The sequence below is a fragment of the Henckelia pumila genome, chromosome 1 (assembly GCF_033568475.1).
Source record: "Henckelia pumila isolate YLH828 chromosome 1, ASM3356847v2, whole genome shotgun sequence".
Classification (NCBI taxonomy): domain Eukaryota; kingdom Viridiplantae; phylum Streptophyta; class Magnoliopsida; order Lamiales; family Gesneriaceae; genus Henckelia; species Henckelia pumila.
Window position 1 is genome coordinate 12,681,562 of NC_133120.1, and position 14,900 is coordinate 12,696,461.

At 36.2% G+C, this 14,900-nt stretch overlaps 1 protein-coding gene and 1 pseudogene across 1 annotated transcript in view; one reads left to right on the forward strand and one right to left on the reverse strand.

Annotated features, from left to right (window-relative positions):
• The first annotated feature begins 812 nt into the window (after positions 1 to 812).
• Positions 813 to 3,937, forward strand: LOC140888119 (auxin response factor 6-like; annotated as a pseudogene).
• An 8,857-nt stretch (positions 3,938 to 12,794) lies between these two features.
• The window catches only part of LOC140889938 (uncharacterized), a 30,804-nt gene continuing 28,698 nt past the window's right edge, over positions 12,795 to 14,900 (reverse strand). Inside the window, exons 6-8 of the mRNA XM_073297684.1 lie at positions 14,348 to 14,483; positions 13,843 to 14,021; positions 12,795 to 13,229 (exon numbers count right to left, since the gene is read on the reverse strand). Of these exons, the coding sequence (XP_073153785.1) occupies positions 12,990 to 13,229; positions 13,843 to 14,021; positions 14,348 to 14,483 (555 nt within the window). The 3' untranslated portion in view covers positions 12,795 to 12,989. The remainder of the gene's footprint in view (positions 13,230 to 13,842; positions 14,022 to 14,347; positions 14,484 to 14,900) is intronic.

The window sequence follows — 14,900 nt, forward strand, 5'->3', positions numbered from 1 at the left end:
AAAAAATGGGCTCCAGGTTTTATAGAAGTATAATCATAGTAGGGGTGGATCCAAAAAGTGGTTAAGACAAGGCTAGGAGTGTCAACCAACTACATATTTGGGATGAAACTTGCAGTTTCTTTAAAAAATTTACATATACAATTTAAAGTTTTCGTTGGATGGGACTTGGTCGCCACCATCACCCTCTTGCTGAAACCACGTATCCTGACTATAGCTTGCAACCAGAGAGGACGAGAGAGAGTCTTCCAAATTGTTGTAAATGATCATCATGGTTTGATCGAGTCTCCATATCGATCACTTTGAGTTTTCCAAATTGTTGTAAAGATGTAGCTTCCTTCTGTGGTAAGAATCTAATGTTTTGTGTTGAATTTGACTTTTTTTGTGAATGTAAGAGGATTATTTCCTTGTAGTGAACCAAGATTTTGCATAATAATTGATTTCCATTTCAGTATTAAGAATAAAAATTATTTATGCAATTACTCCTTATTAATTTGCCAAGTAGATTTCGCAATAGGTGAAATTTGGAGTTGTACCTCTTTTTTAATTTTTTTTACACTTTCCACAATGTCCAATTTTGATATTAAAATTTAGTATTATTATTACTCGGATACATTGGCATATTGATCTCTTTTGCTTTTCTGTAGGCCACCGCTAAGTGCTAGCCTATCAAGAATCTGGTCACCGTGTTCGAGCAGCTTGTTTGCATCAAGAAACTTTGACGATGCTTTCTTAGTAGGTTGCTGGATTCTTGCTGGTTCACTTGTTGCAACAGTTTGTGCGCTGCCACAGCTAGCGCTTGCGCAAGTGTGTGATCCTTCTTTGCGCTCTTTGTTACGGTGTATTTGATTAATGTGTGGGATATCACTAACTACAACAAATATGATCAAACACAACAATTAAAAACAACGCTTTTGTAAAAAGCTTTGGGTCCTTTAGCTTCGGTACCCTCTATGAATACTTCAATTTTCATTATTTCTCCAAGTTTCTAACCCCGTAGTTGTTGAGTTGATAAAGGGATGTGGATAGCACGGAAATCCAGCTCATGCTTTAGATTTTAGTGGGTTACTCAAGAGTACAGGGTGTGGATATTGTGCTATTTTGGTGGTAGAATTGAGGAAAATGGAGCAGCTTTGCTTTTGGGAATCTTAGGTTGGGGATTTTGTGATGCAAATGTGTAGTTGTTGGCTGTAATTTTTCTGCTCCAACCTTTTTCTTATCGAATCTGCAAAATGAAACTCTCCTCGGTTGGTCTAAACCAGCAATCTCCTGACGGTAAACTTACTTTGTTCCTTTTCTTGAATTTAAGTATGTTTTTGGGCGTATAAGTTGAATATTAACCATTTGTAAGTGCCAACAAGTCATTTTCTTGAAAGAGTATGTTATATTGCCATTCTTGACTATACACCTCGTGATTTGGAAAAGTGGTTAGGCCTCAGTCTGGCAATTGAGAAACTGGAATTAAGGTTAATTCTCACGTCTTTAGCACTGTTTTAACACGAACTAAATAGTTTTGTTCGAATTTGATTAGCAGGATACAAGAACTGCCTAAATTCTGAACTTTGGCATGCCTGTGCGGGTCCTCTTGTTTCTTTGCCTGGTATTGGAAGCCATGTAGTGTATTTTCCTCAGGGTCACAGTGAACAGGTTTGATTCTTGCTTGTTTATTTCAATTGTAGTTTGTGTAAATAACAAACTATTTTTCTTATTTTTCTTATTTTTTGACAATGAATTGGGAGGTATATTGTTTTTATGACTGTATCTACAAAAGAAGAAACAGTTTATCTTACCACATCCAATTTTGAGAGCGTTTAATTTCTCTCTTCATGATTTGCAATTGTTAAATCCCCGGTATTTTGTATGGAGATTCGAATTCAATCATTCACTTCGAGCACTCTGGTTCAGTAATGAGGATATTGATATATCCTACACGCGAAAGTTATGTTGAATGTCATTGTTTCTTGATACATACTGGCTACTGCACAGGTTGATGTATCTACCAACAAGGAAGTTGATGCAGAGATACCTAATTACCCTAGCTTGCCTCTGCAACTCATTTGCCAGCTTCATAACGTGACAATGCATGTACGTTTTTTTTTTCTTTCAAGTTTTGTTGTGTTCCTATTGCAGTTATTGGAGTTCTCTTGTAGAATCTTAATGTTTTATTCAAGTAGGCTGATTTAGAGACATACGAGGTTTACGCCCAAATGACCTTGCAACCGCTGAGCCCAGTATGTTCTCTAAATCTTCATCAACTTTTTCTTCCTCTTTTCTAAGTCGACTTTCTTTTTTTTCTGGGTCATTTTTATTCTTTTATTACTATTTTTGCAGCAAGAGCAGAAAGAGATTTCATTTTTTCCGGCAGATTTAGGAACCCCCAGTAAACAGCCAACAAATTACTTTTGCAAAACTTTGACTGCCAGTGACACCAGTACTCATGGTGGATTTTCAGTTCCTCGCCGTGCGGCAGAAAAAGTATTTTCGCCACTAGTAAATGTCATTTCGGGTGCTTCCAAGACCCAAGTAAAAAAATGTGCCTGTTTTTTTCAATTATGTGCTTCTAATGCATCTTGGTTGGAACCACCCAATTTATAGGACTTTTCCCTGCAACCTCCTGCTCAAGAATTGGTCGCAAGGGATCTGCATAATAATGAGTGGAAGTTCAGACATATTTTTAGAGGTCTATTTTAGACATGTATTTAACTTGAGGAGTCAAGTAGCAGCAACTACTTCTACAGATTCTGAATATGATTTATATGGTTCTTATATCAGGCCAGCCCAAGAGGCATCTTCTCACAACATGATGGAGTGTTTTTTGAGTGCAAAAAGACTGATTGCTGGTGATTCGGTTCTCTTTATATGGTAGGCATTTTATTTAACTGGAATATCATTGCGGGTCCCCTAATAAATTTCATTGAATAGGCCTGGTCAAACATTGAAAAAAGTGATGAGTTTCTTTTTCCTCAAGTGCTACGTCTGATCAGTACTGAACCATGCGATGCTTTTTGGGCATTTATTAGGAATGAGAAGAATCAGTTGATTCTCGGTATAAGGCATGATAATCGACCACAAAATGTGATGCCTTCATCAGTTTTATCAAGTGATAGTATGCATCTCGGCCTTCTTGCTGCTGCTGCTCATGCAGCTGCAACAATTAGCCGTTTCACCATATTTTATAATCCCAGGTAACTTTGTTCTTTCCAACACTACCAAGGTGTGCATGTGCTACCTTTATCGCATGATTCTACCAACCTAGGAGAGTATGCAATATCTCATGATTATACTAACTTAAAAAATTTCAGAGCTAGTCCATCCGAATTTGTCATACCTCTGGCCAAATATGTAAAAGTTTTTTATCACACTCGAGTGTCTGTGGGCATGCGTTTCCGGATGCTGTTTGAAACCGAAGAATCTAGTGTTCGACGGTATGTTTATTTTTCTCAATTCTGTCCATCCTCCTTTGTTTGTGTATGGTGAGTTCCCTGTGGTGTTGATAGATGTTCAAGTTGCATAATTTTGTGAGATTTCTGACCTCTTCTTGATTCAGTTACATGGGCACAATAATCGGGATAGGTGATTTAGATCCTACCAGATGGCCAAATTCACACTGGCGTTAAGTTAAGGTGAACACATACAATGTTCCTGCCCATTGATTTCATATATTACAAAAGTTTAGAGTGTTGTGTTTTTTTGTTCTTCTTGGTTGGTCTGAATCCAAAGATATCGAACATAATTTATTCATTTTTAATTCTTGTCGTGAAATTGAATGTTAACTTGTTTAATGGAGGTTGGCTGGGACGAATCTACTGCTGGGGAGAGGCAGCCAAGAGTGTCTTTGTGGGAAATTGAACCTTTAACAACATTCCCAATGTATCCATCACCATTTTTTCTAAGACTGAAGCGACCATGGCCACCAAGGCTCCCCTCTTTCAGCGGTTGAATTTATGTTTGTCTTTAAAGAATTTGTCAAGGATAGCTTGGTGTCAAACTTGATAGTCTGTAAATTGAAGAATGACTGGCCCATTTAGTTGAATTAGTTTTCTTGCTTAGTTTTCTGTATCATGAAAGTTTGAACATTTTAGTAGCTGATCTTGAGTAATGTCTTGTAAAGCTATTGTTGTTGGGACCTTTGACACTTGTGAGGGGAATGAGTGGTACCAAAGGGTCCTCGGAAGAACCTAATGTTTGGATTGCCTCTAGTTTATCTGTCAAAAGATACTCTGCTTGTATGCTATATGATTCAAAATATTTGTGATGTTGTAGATACTTTTGTCAACTCGACATCACATTGTGCTAGTTATTCTCCCATTTCCAGGGTGCTCTTTTATTTCATGTATATGGTTGAAGAAGGTTCACTAATCTTACCCGGACATGGTTCATGCAATTTAGTATATTTCTCCATCTCTTTTGTTTTTTCGTCCTACGATCATACACGTAGCAGGGACAATGAGTCTTCTGATTAATGTTCGTGAAGGATTAATATCAAGGAAGGGGTAGCAACAGGAGATTAACCATTCCAGAAGTTGATCCATTATCCAACCAAGAGGCTCGAAATATTAGGAGGCAATCATCATCATCAGTTGCAGGGGGTTTACCTCCATTAGGCAGGTTCATTTTCAACAGTGTATTCTTTCTTCTGATTTTTTTTTACTTGATTCCAAGTTTAGTACATAAACATGATATCATATTTCAGATTCTTTATCACTTCTGGGAACAATCCAACAACATAATTTTTTTAAATTCATGTTCTTTTACTGATAAATAATTGTTTAAGTTTAGTACTTTCCATTTTAATCTATTCATATTTGTTTTATGTTTGTTTTTATTTTTAATAATTTGCAGTATGGAGATACAAATTAAAGGAAAAGAGATTGTTGCGGCTTTTATGAAAGCTTGAGACGCTAACATGTGCTGAAGGAAGGAATCAAAGTTTTTCGAGATTAATGCATAGTTTTTTGATTTTTTACTAGTGTTCATTAATTTAGAATTCGATTATTTTTATATTTGAATGATTTTTAATATTGGAATACTCTATATTAAATTTTATTTTACAAATTTTTTAATTTTGAGTGATTTATAATATTGAAAATTTGTGAATTAATTTTTTTTTTGTTTTTTATTTGAACAAAGACAACGCTTTTTTTAAGCGTTGTATTTTCCAGATACAACGACGCTTAAAAATCGTTGTCTTTTCCAAAAACGACAACGTTTTTTTATAAAAGACAACGCTTAAAAAGTGTTGTCTTTTTTAGATACGACAACGCTTTTTAAGCGTTGTCTTTTCCAAAAACGACAATGCTTTTTTCGCATTGTCTTTGAGCGTGGTCTTTTACAACACTTGCTACGACAACGCTTTTTTGGAGACATTAACAACACGGAAAAAGCGTTGTCTTTAGCCATTTTTCTTGTAGTGATACTGATGAGGACAGTGAGGTAAACGAAGCTGGAAATAATATTAATTTCAAGCAGAATCCAGAAGAATCATCCAACCTCACAAGTTATTGGAGATGTGCATGGAGACTTGCAAACTCAAAGGAAAGAGAAAGTGGATTATCGAAAGATGGCAGGTTTAATGTGCATGAGTTCTACGTATTCTCAGGTAAGATTTTCTTGTTTCGTGTCAAACATTAAACCCAAAAAGGTTGAGGAAGCTTTAAAAGATGAATTTTGGATCAATGCTATGCATGAAGAGTTAGAACAATTTGTTAGGAATGATGTTTGGTACTTGGTACCGTGTCCTGCTCATGGTAATATTATAGGAACTAAGTGTATTTTCAAAAATAAAACTGATGAGTCGGGAAACATCATTAGAAATAAAGCTAGTTTGGTATCTCATGGGTATACACAGGTTGAAGGGGTGGATTTTGATGAAACCTTTGCTCCTGTAGCCCGCATTGAGTCAGTCCGACTTTTTCTTGTTATTTCATGTAACATGGGAATGAAACTTTTTCAAATGGATGTAAAAAGTGCTCTTTTCAATGGGATCCTAAATGAAGAAGTTTATGTGAAACAACCTAAAGGGTTTGAGGATCCAAATCATCTTGATTATGTGTATAAGATGAAAAAGGAATTGTATGGATTGAAGCAAGCACTACGTGTATGGTATGAAAGATTAACCGAGTACTTGCTCAATATTGGCTTCAAAAGAGGTGAAGTTGATAAGACTTTATTTTTGCAAAAGTCTCAAGGTAATATCTTAATTTGCCAAATTTATGTAGATGATATAATCTTTTGTGCTTCAAATGACAAACTTGTTGATGATTTTGTGAAGTGCATGTCTTCTACATTTGAAATGAGCATGGTTGGTGAGTTAACTTATTTCTTGGGATTGCAAGTGAAACAAATGCATGATGGTATATTTTTGTGTCAAATCAAGTATGCTAAAAATTTGGTGAAAAATTTTTTGAATGACAACACTAAACACATGCACACACCTATGGGGTCTAATGAAAAACTGTCTAGGGAGGATGTTGCCGAAGGTGTTGACAACACCCTCTACAAAAGCATGATTGTTAGTCTTTTGTATTTAAGTGCTACTACACCTGATATCATGTATAGTATTTTTTTGTGTGCTAGATACCTGTCTTACCCAAAAATTACTCACCTAAAGGCCGTGAAACGTATACTGAAATATGTGGCAGGTACTTCGAATTTGGGTTTGTGGTACACTAAAGAAACCAATTCGAATTTGGTATGGTTTAGTGATGCTGATTGGGCTGGGGATTTAGATGAGAGAAAGAGCACTTCAGGAGGATGTTTCTACTTGGGAAATAACCTAGTGCCATGGTATAGTAAGAAACAAAATTGTGTCTCTCTTTCTACTACCGAGTCTGAGTATGCTGATGTTGGTAGTTGTTGCTCACAACTCCTATGTATGAATCAAATGCTGAATGACTATGGAGTCAAGAGTGATACTCCTATTGTGTACTGTGATAATTCTAGTGCCATTGATATATCCAAAAATCCAGTACAACAATCTCGAACCAAACACATTGACATTAGACATCACTTCATTCGAGATTTGGTCGAGAAAAGCATGATCTTAATTGAGTTTTTTGGAACTAATAACCAATTAGCTGATATATTCACAAAAGCTTTGGATTTCGAGAGATTTTCCAGTCTAAGGAAGTCTCTCAGTATGTGTGCTTTATAGACAGGATCGAGATGTTGTCAGGAGTGTTGCCAACACCCTGTGACAACATCTTTTCGTGATGTGCATTTTTAGGTTCATTAGGCATATTGCATTCATGCATTCATTCTGTTTTGTTATGTGTTGGATACCTTGTAACCATCTACTATTTTTCACTCAGGATTCTTTACAAAATATTTTACAGATTAATATGGATTAATTGAAGAAGAGTTCTGACTAAGTCACGAAGTAGTGGAGGGATGTTCGTGTATTCCATGATTTTGTCCCAAATGGAAAGTGACTTTGCAATATCAGAATCTCAAATGAACAAAAGGATTAAACTTGAATCGAGTCAATCATCAAATTTGATTGAAAATCAGAAGCAAATTGAAAAATCTACCTATAGGGGTCCATTGAAGATCGTTTTTTTTAGTGTGCAGGCTACCACTTCTGTAATAATAAAGTGGATACCAAAATTTTTCTGAATCCTGAAGTGTTTTTGGAAGATGTTTCCAACATCGTTGAAAACACCTCATTTGTCAACATATTTTTTTGCATATTATCGCATTTTATTTTTATGTACACTCTGTTTTAGACATATTTAGGACATGCATATTTTTATTTGTGAATATCTTTGGCCGAAAGGTTATAAATTCTGATTGAACAAAATTTTGATTTTTGCCCTATCCACTGAATTTTTGAATTTGGAGGGATTGAATTTTGTTTCAGTGGTGTTGTATTCTGATGAGGAGTTTAAATTGGAAAATATTTGGTGAAATATTTGGGCCTAGATTATCGGTGGGAATCGAAGAGATTTATTGCCTAATTTAAATCGGATTTGTTACCATTTTTTGGATTGTTACCGTTGGGGACTTTGTTACCGTTAGAGGGGCTGTAATTCGAGTAAGATTAGGAAGTTTGTGTGTTATAATTGGGTGTTTATCTATTTTTAGGAAGATATTATTTCCTTTGTTTTTCACCCTCGCATCACAACATTCTCATTACCCCTGCTGTTTATTTTCGTGTGTTTACTCTTGCATATTCAATGGCAGGAAAGGGTTTTGATTCACACGACATCCGATCGGAGATGGGCTATATGGAAGATGCTGCTGAAGGTGTTACAATACCTCAGTCACCCAACCCCATGATTGGCAAGCCATCGTTCCTGTTGCTGCGGAACCTATGCTTTTGGATGTTATCGCACCTGGAGAGCCTGGAAACGTACTTGATGTGGATAATTTGCCAGACATAGCCGTCCTGAACAAGGTACTCCCCGCGAAATCCTTGACCCGTTGTTCCAAGAGACAGGCCGAATACAATCCTGACTACACTGCATCTAAGAGATTCCGTGGGAAAGGTCAACCATCAAGGCCTTCTATGATGGATACAGAGTATTCTTCGAGTGATGCCAGTGATGATGAAGATCACAAGCTAATACATCGAAAAAGAGGAAAAGCTAGTGCTATGGAACCCACTGTTCCAACCATCCCAGTTCCATTTGATGATGTCGAAACATCTGAGGCTGATTCCAGCTCTGATAATGAGTCTTTTGCCTCATAAACTCAAACTTTTGTTCCTACTATAGAGGAAGATGGATCTGCATCCGTTGCTATTGAGGAGACTTCACACCTATTCCTCTTGTGTTTTCTGATGACGGGGAGGCATCTATTGCCAAGTTTATGGCTGAGATGAAGAAATCAAAGGATAAAAATCCTACTGTCTCTCATCAAAATTCCGATGATGAACCAGATGAAGAGATGCTACAAGAGTATGCTGATAACCGCCCTCGTCCCTCTGATAGTTCTAGCTCTGATTCAAGTGAAGACTCAGATGCTGAGAAGGACCTAGAAGATGAGTCAAAATCTGATGACTCTGCAGATGATGAAGAGGATGTTGAGGAAGGTGTTGCCGACATCCTGGACAACAACTTAGGTGAAGACTACCGGGGAAATGAGTCTTACTCCTCAACTTTTTATTCCAAGGAGATTGCTGACTGCTGGGATAAATATGCTGATAGAGAGTTCCTTGAGGAACACAACATTGATTTGGAGAGCTATAGGGCCCAAAATTTGGTAAGATTTTTTGAGGTACGAAACTTGCTTTCCACTGTCACTACTGCCGGTCCATATTGTAGGGAACTGGTGAGAGAGTTTTACTGCAACCTCACTGAAGCCATGAAGGATCCTAGATATGTCAAATATGGGAAGGTGTATGTGCGAGGACAACTCTTCTCTTTCAGTCCTGCTGTGATCAATGGATTTCTCCATACACTTACTAGTGATGAAGCTACTCTGCCCACTCTGGATTCAATGACCTCTGTCATTACAGGTGGACTTGTTACAAGTTTTCCAGCTCATTCGCATAAGCTAGCTGTTGCCAAACTGACCTCTTTATACTCTGTTCTACACAAAACGGCTGTGAAGACCTGGACTCATTCTGGGAATTATACTGTGGTTACCAAGCATCAGGCTCCAGTCCTATATGCTATTGGAACAGGAGAAAATTTCAATTTTGGAAGATTGGTGTTTGATACAGTCATGGCTTTTGCTGACTTTGCACAACCAACTCTGAAGCTGTCATATTCTTCTCTGATCTATTCGATGCTGCTATCTCAAGAAATTGAGAAGGATGATGATGAGATGCTCACGGAGCCTGGGGAAGTGTTGAAGATTTCACCTGCTCTGCTATAAGGCAACAGAAAGATAGACCTACCTTGGTCTGAATCAGGTGTTGCTGCAGGTGTTATGGCAGATGTTGCCAACACCCCCTCTGCCACTGAAATTTTTGTACCACCCTCTGCTGCTCAGAACATTGATTCTACATTTGTTCAAGCTCAACTGGTGCATGCTGAGCAGAAGATTGCACAGGCTAAGGTTGATCTAGCCTATTATGAAGGGTTGAAGGCTCACTATGAGTCACTGCTAAGTGGAGCTGGCCCTTCTGAACAAAATGGAGGAGAAGAAAGTGAAGCTGATGAAGAAGCTGAAGCTGATGGCTCATCTAAGAGCAATCAATTCTAGATTTGCTTTAGTTGTTTTAGTTTATTTTTTTTGGGTTGCTAAGTTTTGTTTTTTCTCTGCTCCTAATCAAAACTGTTTTTTTTTTGTGTTAGCTCTGATATGTTTTTTGTTTATGTTTCTCCTTTTATATATGTCTATTGATCTGGAGTGTTGTAGCTAGAGTTGTCAACATCCTATGACAACACCACTGTTTTTACTTAGGGGGAGAATCGGTTCAGGGGGAGTTTTGATTAAGGGGGAGTTTAGTTGATTTGTTTTTGAATTAGATGTGTTTTGTCCAGAGATGCCAAAAGGGGGAGATTGAAAGGAATATTTTATTCCTTAAAATTCCATAATTCTAAAAAGATTTTATTTTAAAGTCTTTTGTCTTTCTTGGACATGAAGTAACTTTTACATAAGTTATTTATTTTCTTAAATAAGTTGATTTGAGATATTGATAAGATTATTATAATATTTATCATATCATATCTAAAATATATCTTTCTTTCTTTGTGTAGATTTGATATGATCAAATCAAGAGAATCCTACGTCTACAAGAAAACATGTTGAAGAAGGATTTATGTTCTATTTAAGGAGATAGGCGTGCACGAGGAAAATACACCGACCGAGATTAATAGAGAGACCGTGAGATTTTTCTAGAGCTTCATATACGTACATTGAGAGAAGAATCAAAACTCTGTTGAAACTCGTATAGGTCGTGATTGCTTGATGCCTTGAAGAACACTTGAAGATCATTGATCGAAGAGTGTGTTGTTCACTCGGTTTTGGCATCAAGAATTTTCTCCTTACTTCGTTTTCTTTATTATATCTTGCATAGAATTTTTAGGAGAACTTTTATTCGTTTATTTTCTCACATGTTTGGAGAAAATTGATTTTTGTAATAATCACTAGTTTTAGGGTTTGTAAAACTCTTTGAATTATTTTCTAGTGAAAGTTTTGCCCTAAGGCGCTGCAAGAGTATTTTATACTCTTGCTTAAAATATTTGAGTCTATTTATTTGGTTGCTTGTTTATTTTATTCACGTTTAAATTATATTTCGCTGCAAATTACTCAAGGTGTTATTGTAGGTGTTGTCAACACCTTGTGACAATACCTCAAACTGTTTATGTGCAATCTTTATTCCCTTGCACTTACCATTAGGCCAAAAACTATAGTTGTTAGTCAAGGCGCAACTTTATTTCCTTACACTTATGGCAGCACAGATGGGTCGGATTGTTAAGCCCATGAGTTTAGAGAGGGGTGTGTCTTACTGCTGGTACCGTCTCATATCCCTTTCAAGATCATTCTTATCATTTCTCTACTACCGACTTTGTCCCCAGCAGAGAAAATATTACCTGTTACGATCTGGTGTCCCTATTTTAGGGCTCACCTAACCAACCAGATCAAGCAGCACAACGTCAGCAGCTTGACGCACTAGAGCTTCTCAGGAGGTCACTCATCATAGTACTACTCTCACCTTTGCACGTGTAACCCAACGATTTTAAACACTTTATGTTGTAAATATTTAAACAGAGAATATGGATTTGAGAGCCAAAATATTTCAATATTGTAAACGTCGTTCAATTAAGACAACGTTGTCAACATCATATTTCTATTAAGTGATATCACAAATGCTATGATTTTTTTGTTTTCATAAAGTACTTTTTTTTCATTTTGTCTAATATAAATGATAATATTTATTTCGTTTTGTGCAACTAATCAATCAAGCCAAATTCATATAATTTTGATTGATATGACATCTCATTCATCACACCGGTAAAAAAATTGATTGATTTTAAAAACCAAGAGCGTTTTAATATTTTCAGTTCACCTGGATTTTTAATTCAATTTGTCACTGATGGAGGTAGTCAAAATGATTAACCATTTAAAAGAAATTGATTGATTATCGCAATTGGGGGCAAAATCAAGAGACTTTATTTATTTTTTTTGGCTTCTTTTTAATTTTTCAAAAAAAGAGGCGCAAATATAAATGGACATCAAACTTGTAGTGGTGTTTTAAATGAACAGGTGAAATGGGAACTTCATTGCTTGCTATACCACGATTTTTAAATGAATAAACATCAGGCATCCCAACTATAAGTAAAGAAAACGAATTCTTGATAAAATCTAACAATTTTCCATAATTTTCTTGGAAGATTTAAGTCGATGTCAATTTTAATTATTTTAATGTGAATTAATTTATTAAAATGAGGGAGAGAGCGACCTAACGTCTATTTTGAATAAAGTACTATTTAACATGATTAAGATATCATGCATTAATTAAGCAAATTGAGGTGATTAACACTCATCTAGCACCAAGGTCCCAAGTGTGGGACAAGATCTCGAGTTCGAGACCCAATAATGACAACATTTTCCAGCCCCAACTAAAAAAAAAAGGCCCATCGTCAGATCCAATGGCTATGCATACTCAAAGACGAATTTCCTATGTAGCATAGTCTCTCCAACTGCCCGTAGAGTCTTCTTTTCAAATGACAATGGTACTTGATTGCTCGGACTTTTAAATCACAGCATATTTAGGTACTATTTTATAGAACTTCTAAGAAGCACTTCTCAGCTTTTCCTTGACAAAATTTTCAATCTCCCAAACACTACCTTATTAGCTAATAATGGCACGTGAGTCCTTAATTAAGACTACAAAAATGCTCAAACTTTAGACATTATCATTGTATGTATCGAAAACGAATGATTTCAATCGGGAAATTTGCGTCATGGACAAACCCTCTGAAGAATCCCATGTATAGGTTTATAATACAAACTCATCATGCTTTACATGTTTCTTTTCTTTCATCAGCTGGTATGGAAGTAGAAAGTTGAAAAATGAACCAACAACAAACCTTTTGATCCTAATCTATGGCGGGATCTTTATATCTCTTGAAAACATTGTCAATATCTGTAACCACTTCGAGGGGTAAAGGCTGTTCGGTTGTCAAAAATGCATCAATGTCCTCTTTCAATTGCTCTAAAGAAGTTGTCCCAATTATTGAACTGGTGATAAATGGACGATCTCGTGTGAATCCGAGAGCTAACTCAACAGGACTTAATCCGTGTTTCTTGGCAATTTTTATGTACTGTTCTGTAGCTTCCTGGAATTCAGAAGTGCATGACATGAACATATCAACATCAGCTTTGATAGATGTGAATTACTCCAATGTTATCATATTCGAACAGTGATACGTAATATTCTCATGCATGGAATAATTTTCGTCTCAAGGATGAGATACTGAGGCTAAGTTCCAGTTAAGAAGAGAATGGAACCAACAAAGTTACCTGCTAGGACACAGTTGGCTGGTTCATCGAGGCTTTTAATTGAGCTGTTGTATCGAATTTTAAATCTTCTGTTGACTGGTTTGTTTTCATAATTACATGTATATACTGATTGAGGTTTCTAGAGTTGGCAGATCAGGTTTTTCCCAGAGAAAGGAAATTACTCATGTCTATATGCAGCTTCAGAAACAGAATAGAAATGTCATGGAAGCATGTTTAACGTTGAATGTAGACGAAGTGTGTAGAGGAACTAATCATAATGATCTCCTAGTTGACATGGTTAAAACACAACAAAATATCAATACTGCAATCCATCAATTCTTCTAAGATATCAAATTCAGTCTATGGTAATCAGGACTGCCATGGATGAAACGCTCATATATAAGAGCAAGCATGAGATGATTTTAAACGGTTCAATTTGTTGATACATACCTTGGAAATGGATTTATTGTATCTTTCCATGTAGCCAGGGAAGAGGTTAAACCGTCCCTTCTTTGACGCTTCAGAATTAGGGTCCAGATACTTCCCCGATAATGCCCCACCGGCAAGGGGAGAATAAGCAAGTAAGCCAATGTTGTAATTGTTAGGGTGACATGCTTCAACAAGATCAACTGCAATGTATAAATTAAAACTTGAGATTTATTTTGTTATTCAGACCCATTCATTGTTAAATATGTAAACACTACAGGGCAAACAATGCAATACCAATCTGCTAAAAAAAAACTCTTACCAACTGATATGTGCATGTGTGCGTGTGCGTGTGCGTGTGCGTGTGTGTGCACATGCATTCAGTCAAATATTAAAATATACAAACTAAAATATCAAAATGTAGTTATATGACCTTTAAACTTAAACAACGCACAGACATTAAATATCAAAATTGAAATGATTAGTCTTTATTTATCTAGTTTTCTATTTATGTGGAAAGATAACTTACTTTCAAATTTGCATCGAACTAACATACTATAACTGTTCTGAATACTGACAATTTTTGGTAGTCCTTCAATTTGAGCAGCATGAACAAACTCCATTACTCCATATGAAGTTTCATTCGAAACACCAATGTACCTTACCTGAACATATTAGGTGTTTTACTGTCAAACACATATGACAAAAAATACAAGTCAGGATGAGTCAGTTAATTCTTTATAATACGGTTGATCTTCATTTTCCAATTTCTTACTGTCCACCATACAGGAAGGCCAAACCATACAGCAAAGTGTTGATCGAAGAAAGATCTCTACATATCCATAAAACTGCAGTTCTATGCCTACTTTGAGATTTTTTACAATTTAAATGCAGCACAGTAAACTAAACTGATTTGGACATGGGTAACATTATTCAGCCTAAAGAATGAGAAAGTATAGTGTGACGACTCTGTGGTGCCTTATTTTATGCCAACAAGGTCTAAGGCATTTTCCAATTTAACTCATATTTAATTGGGTATTTTTAATGTCAAATGAGTGTCTGAGCGCATTTACCCAAACAAA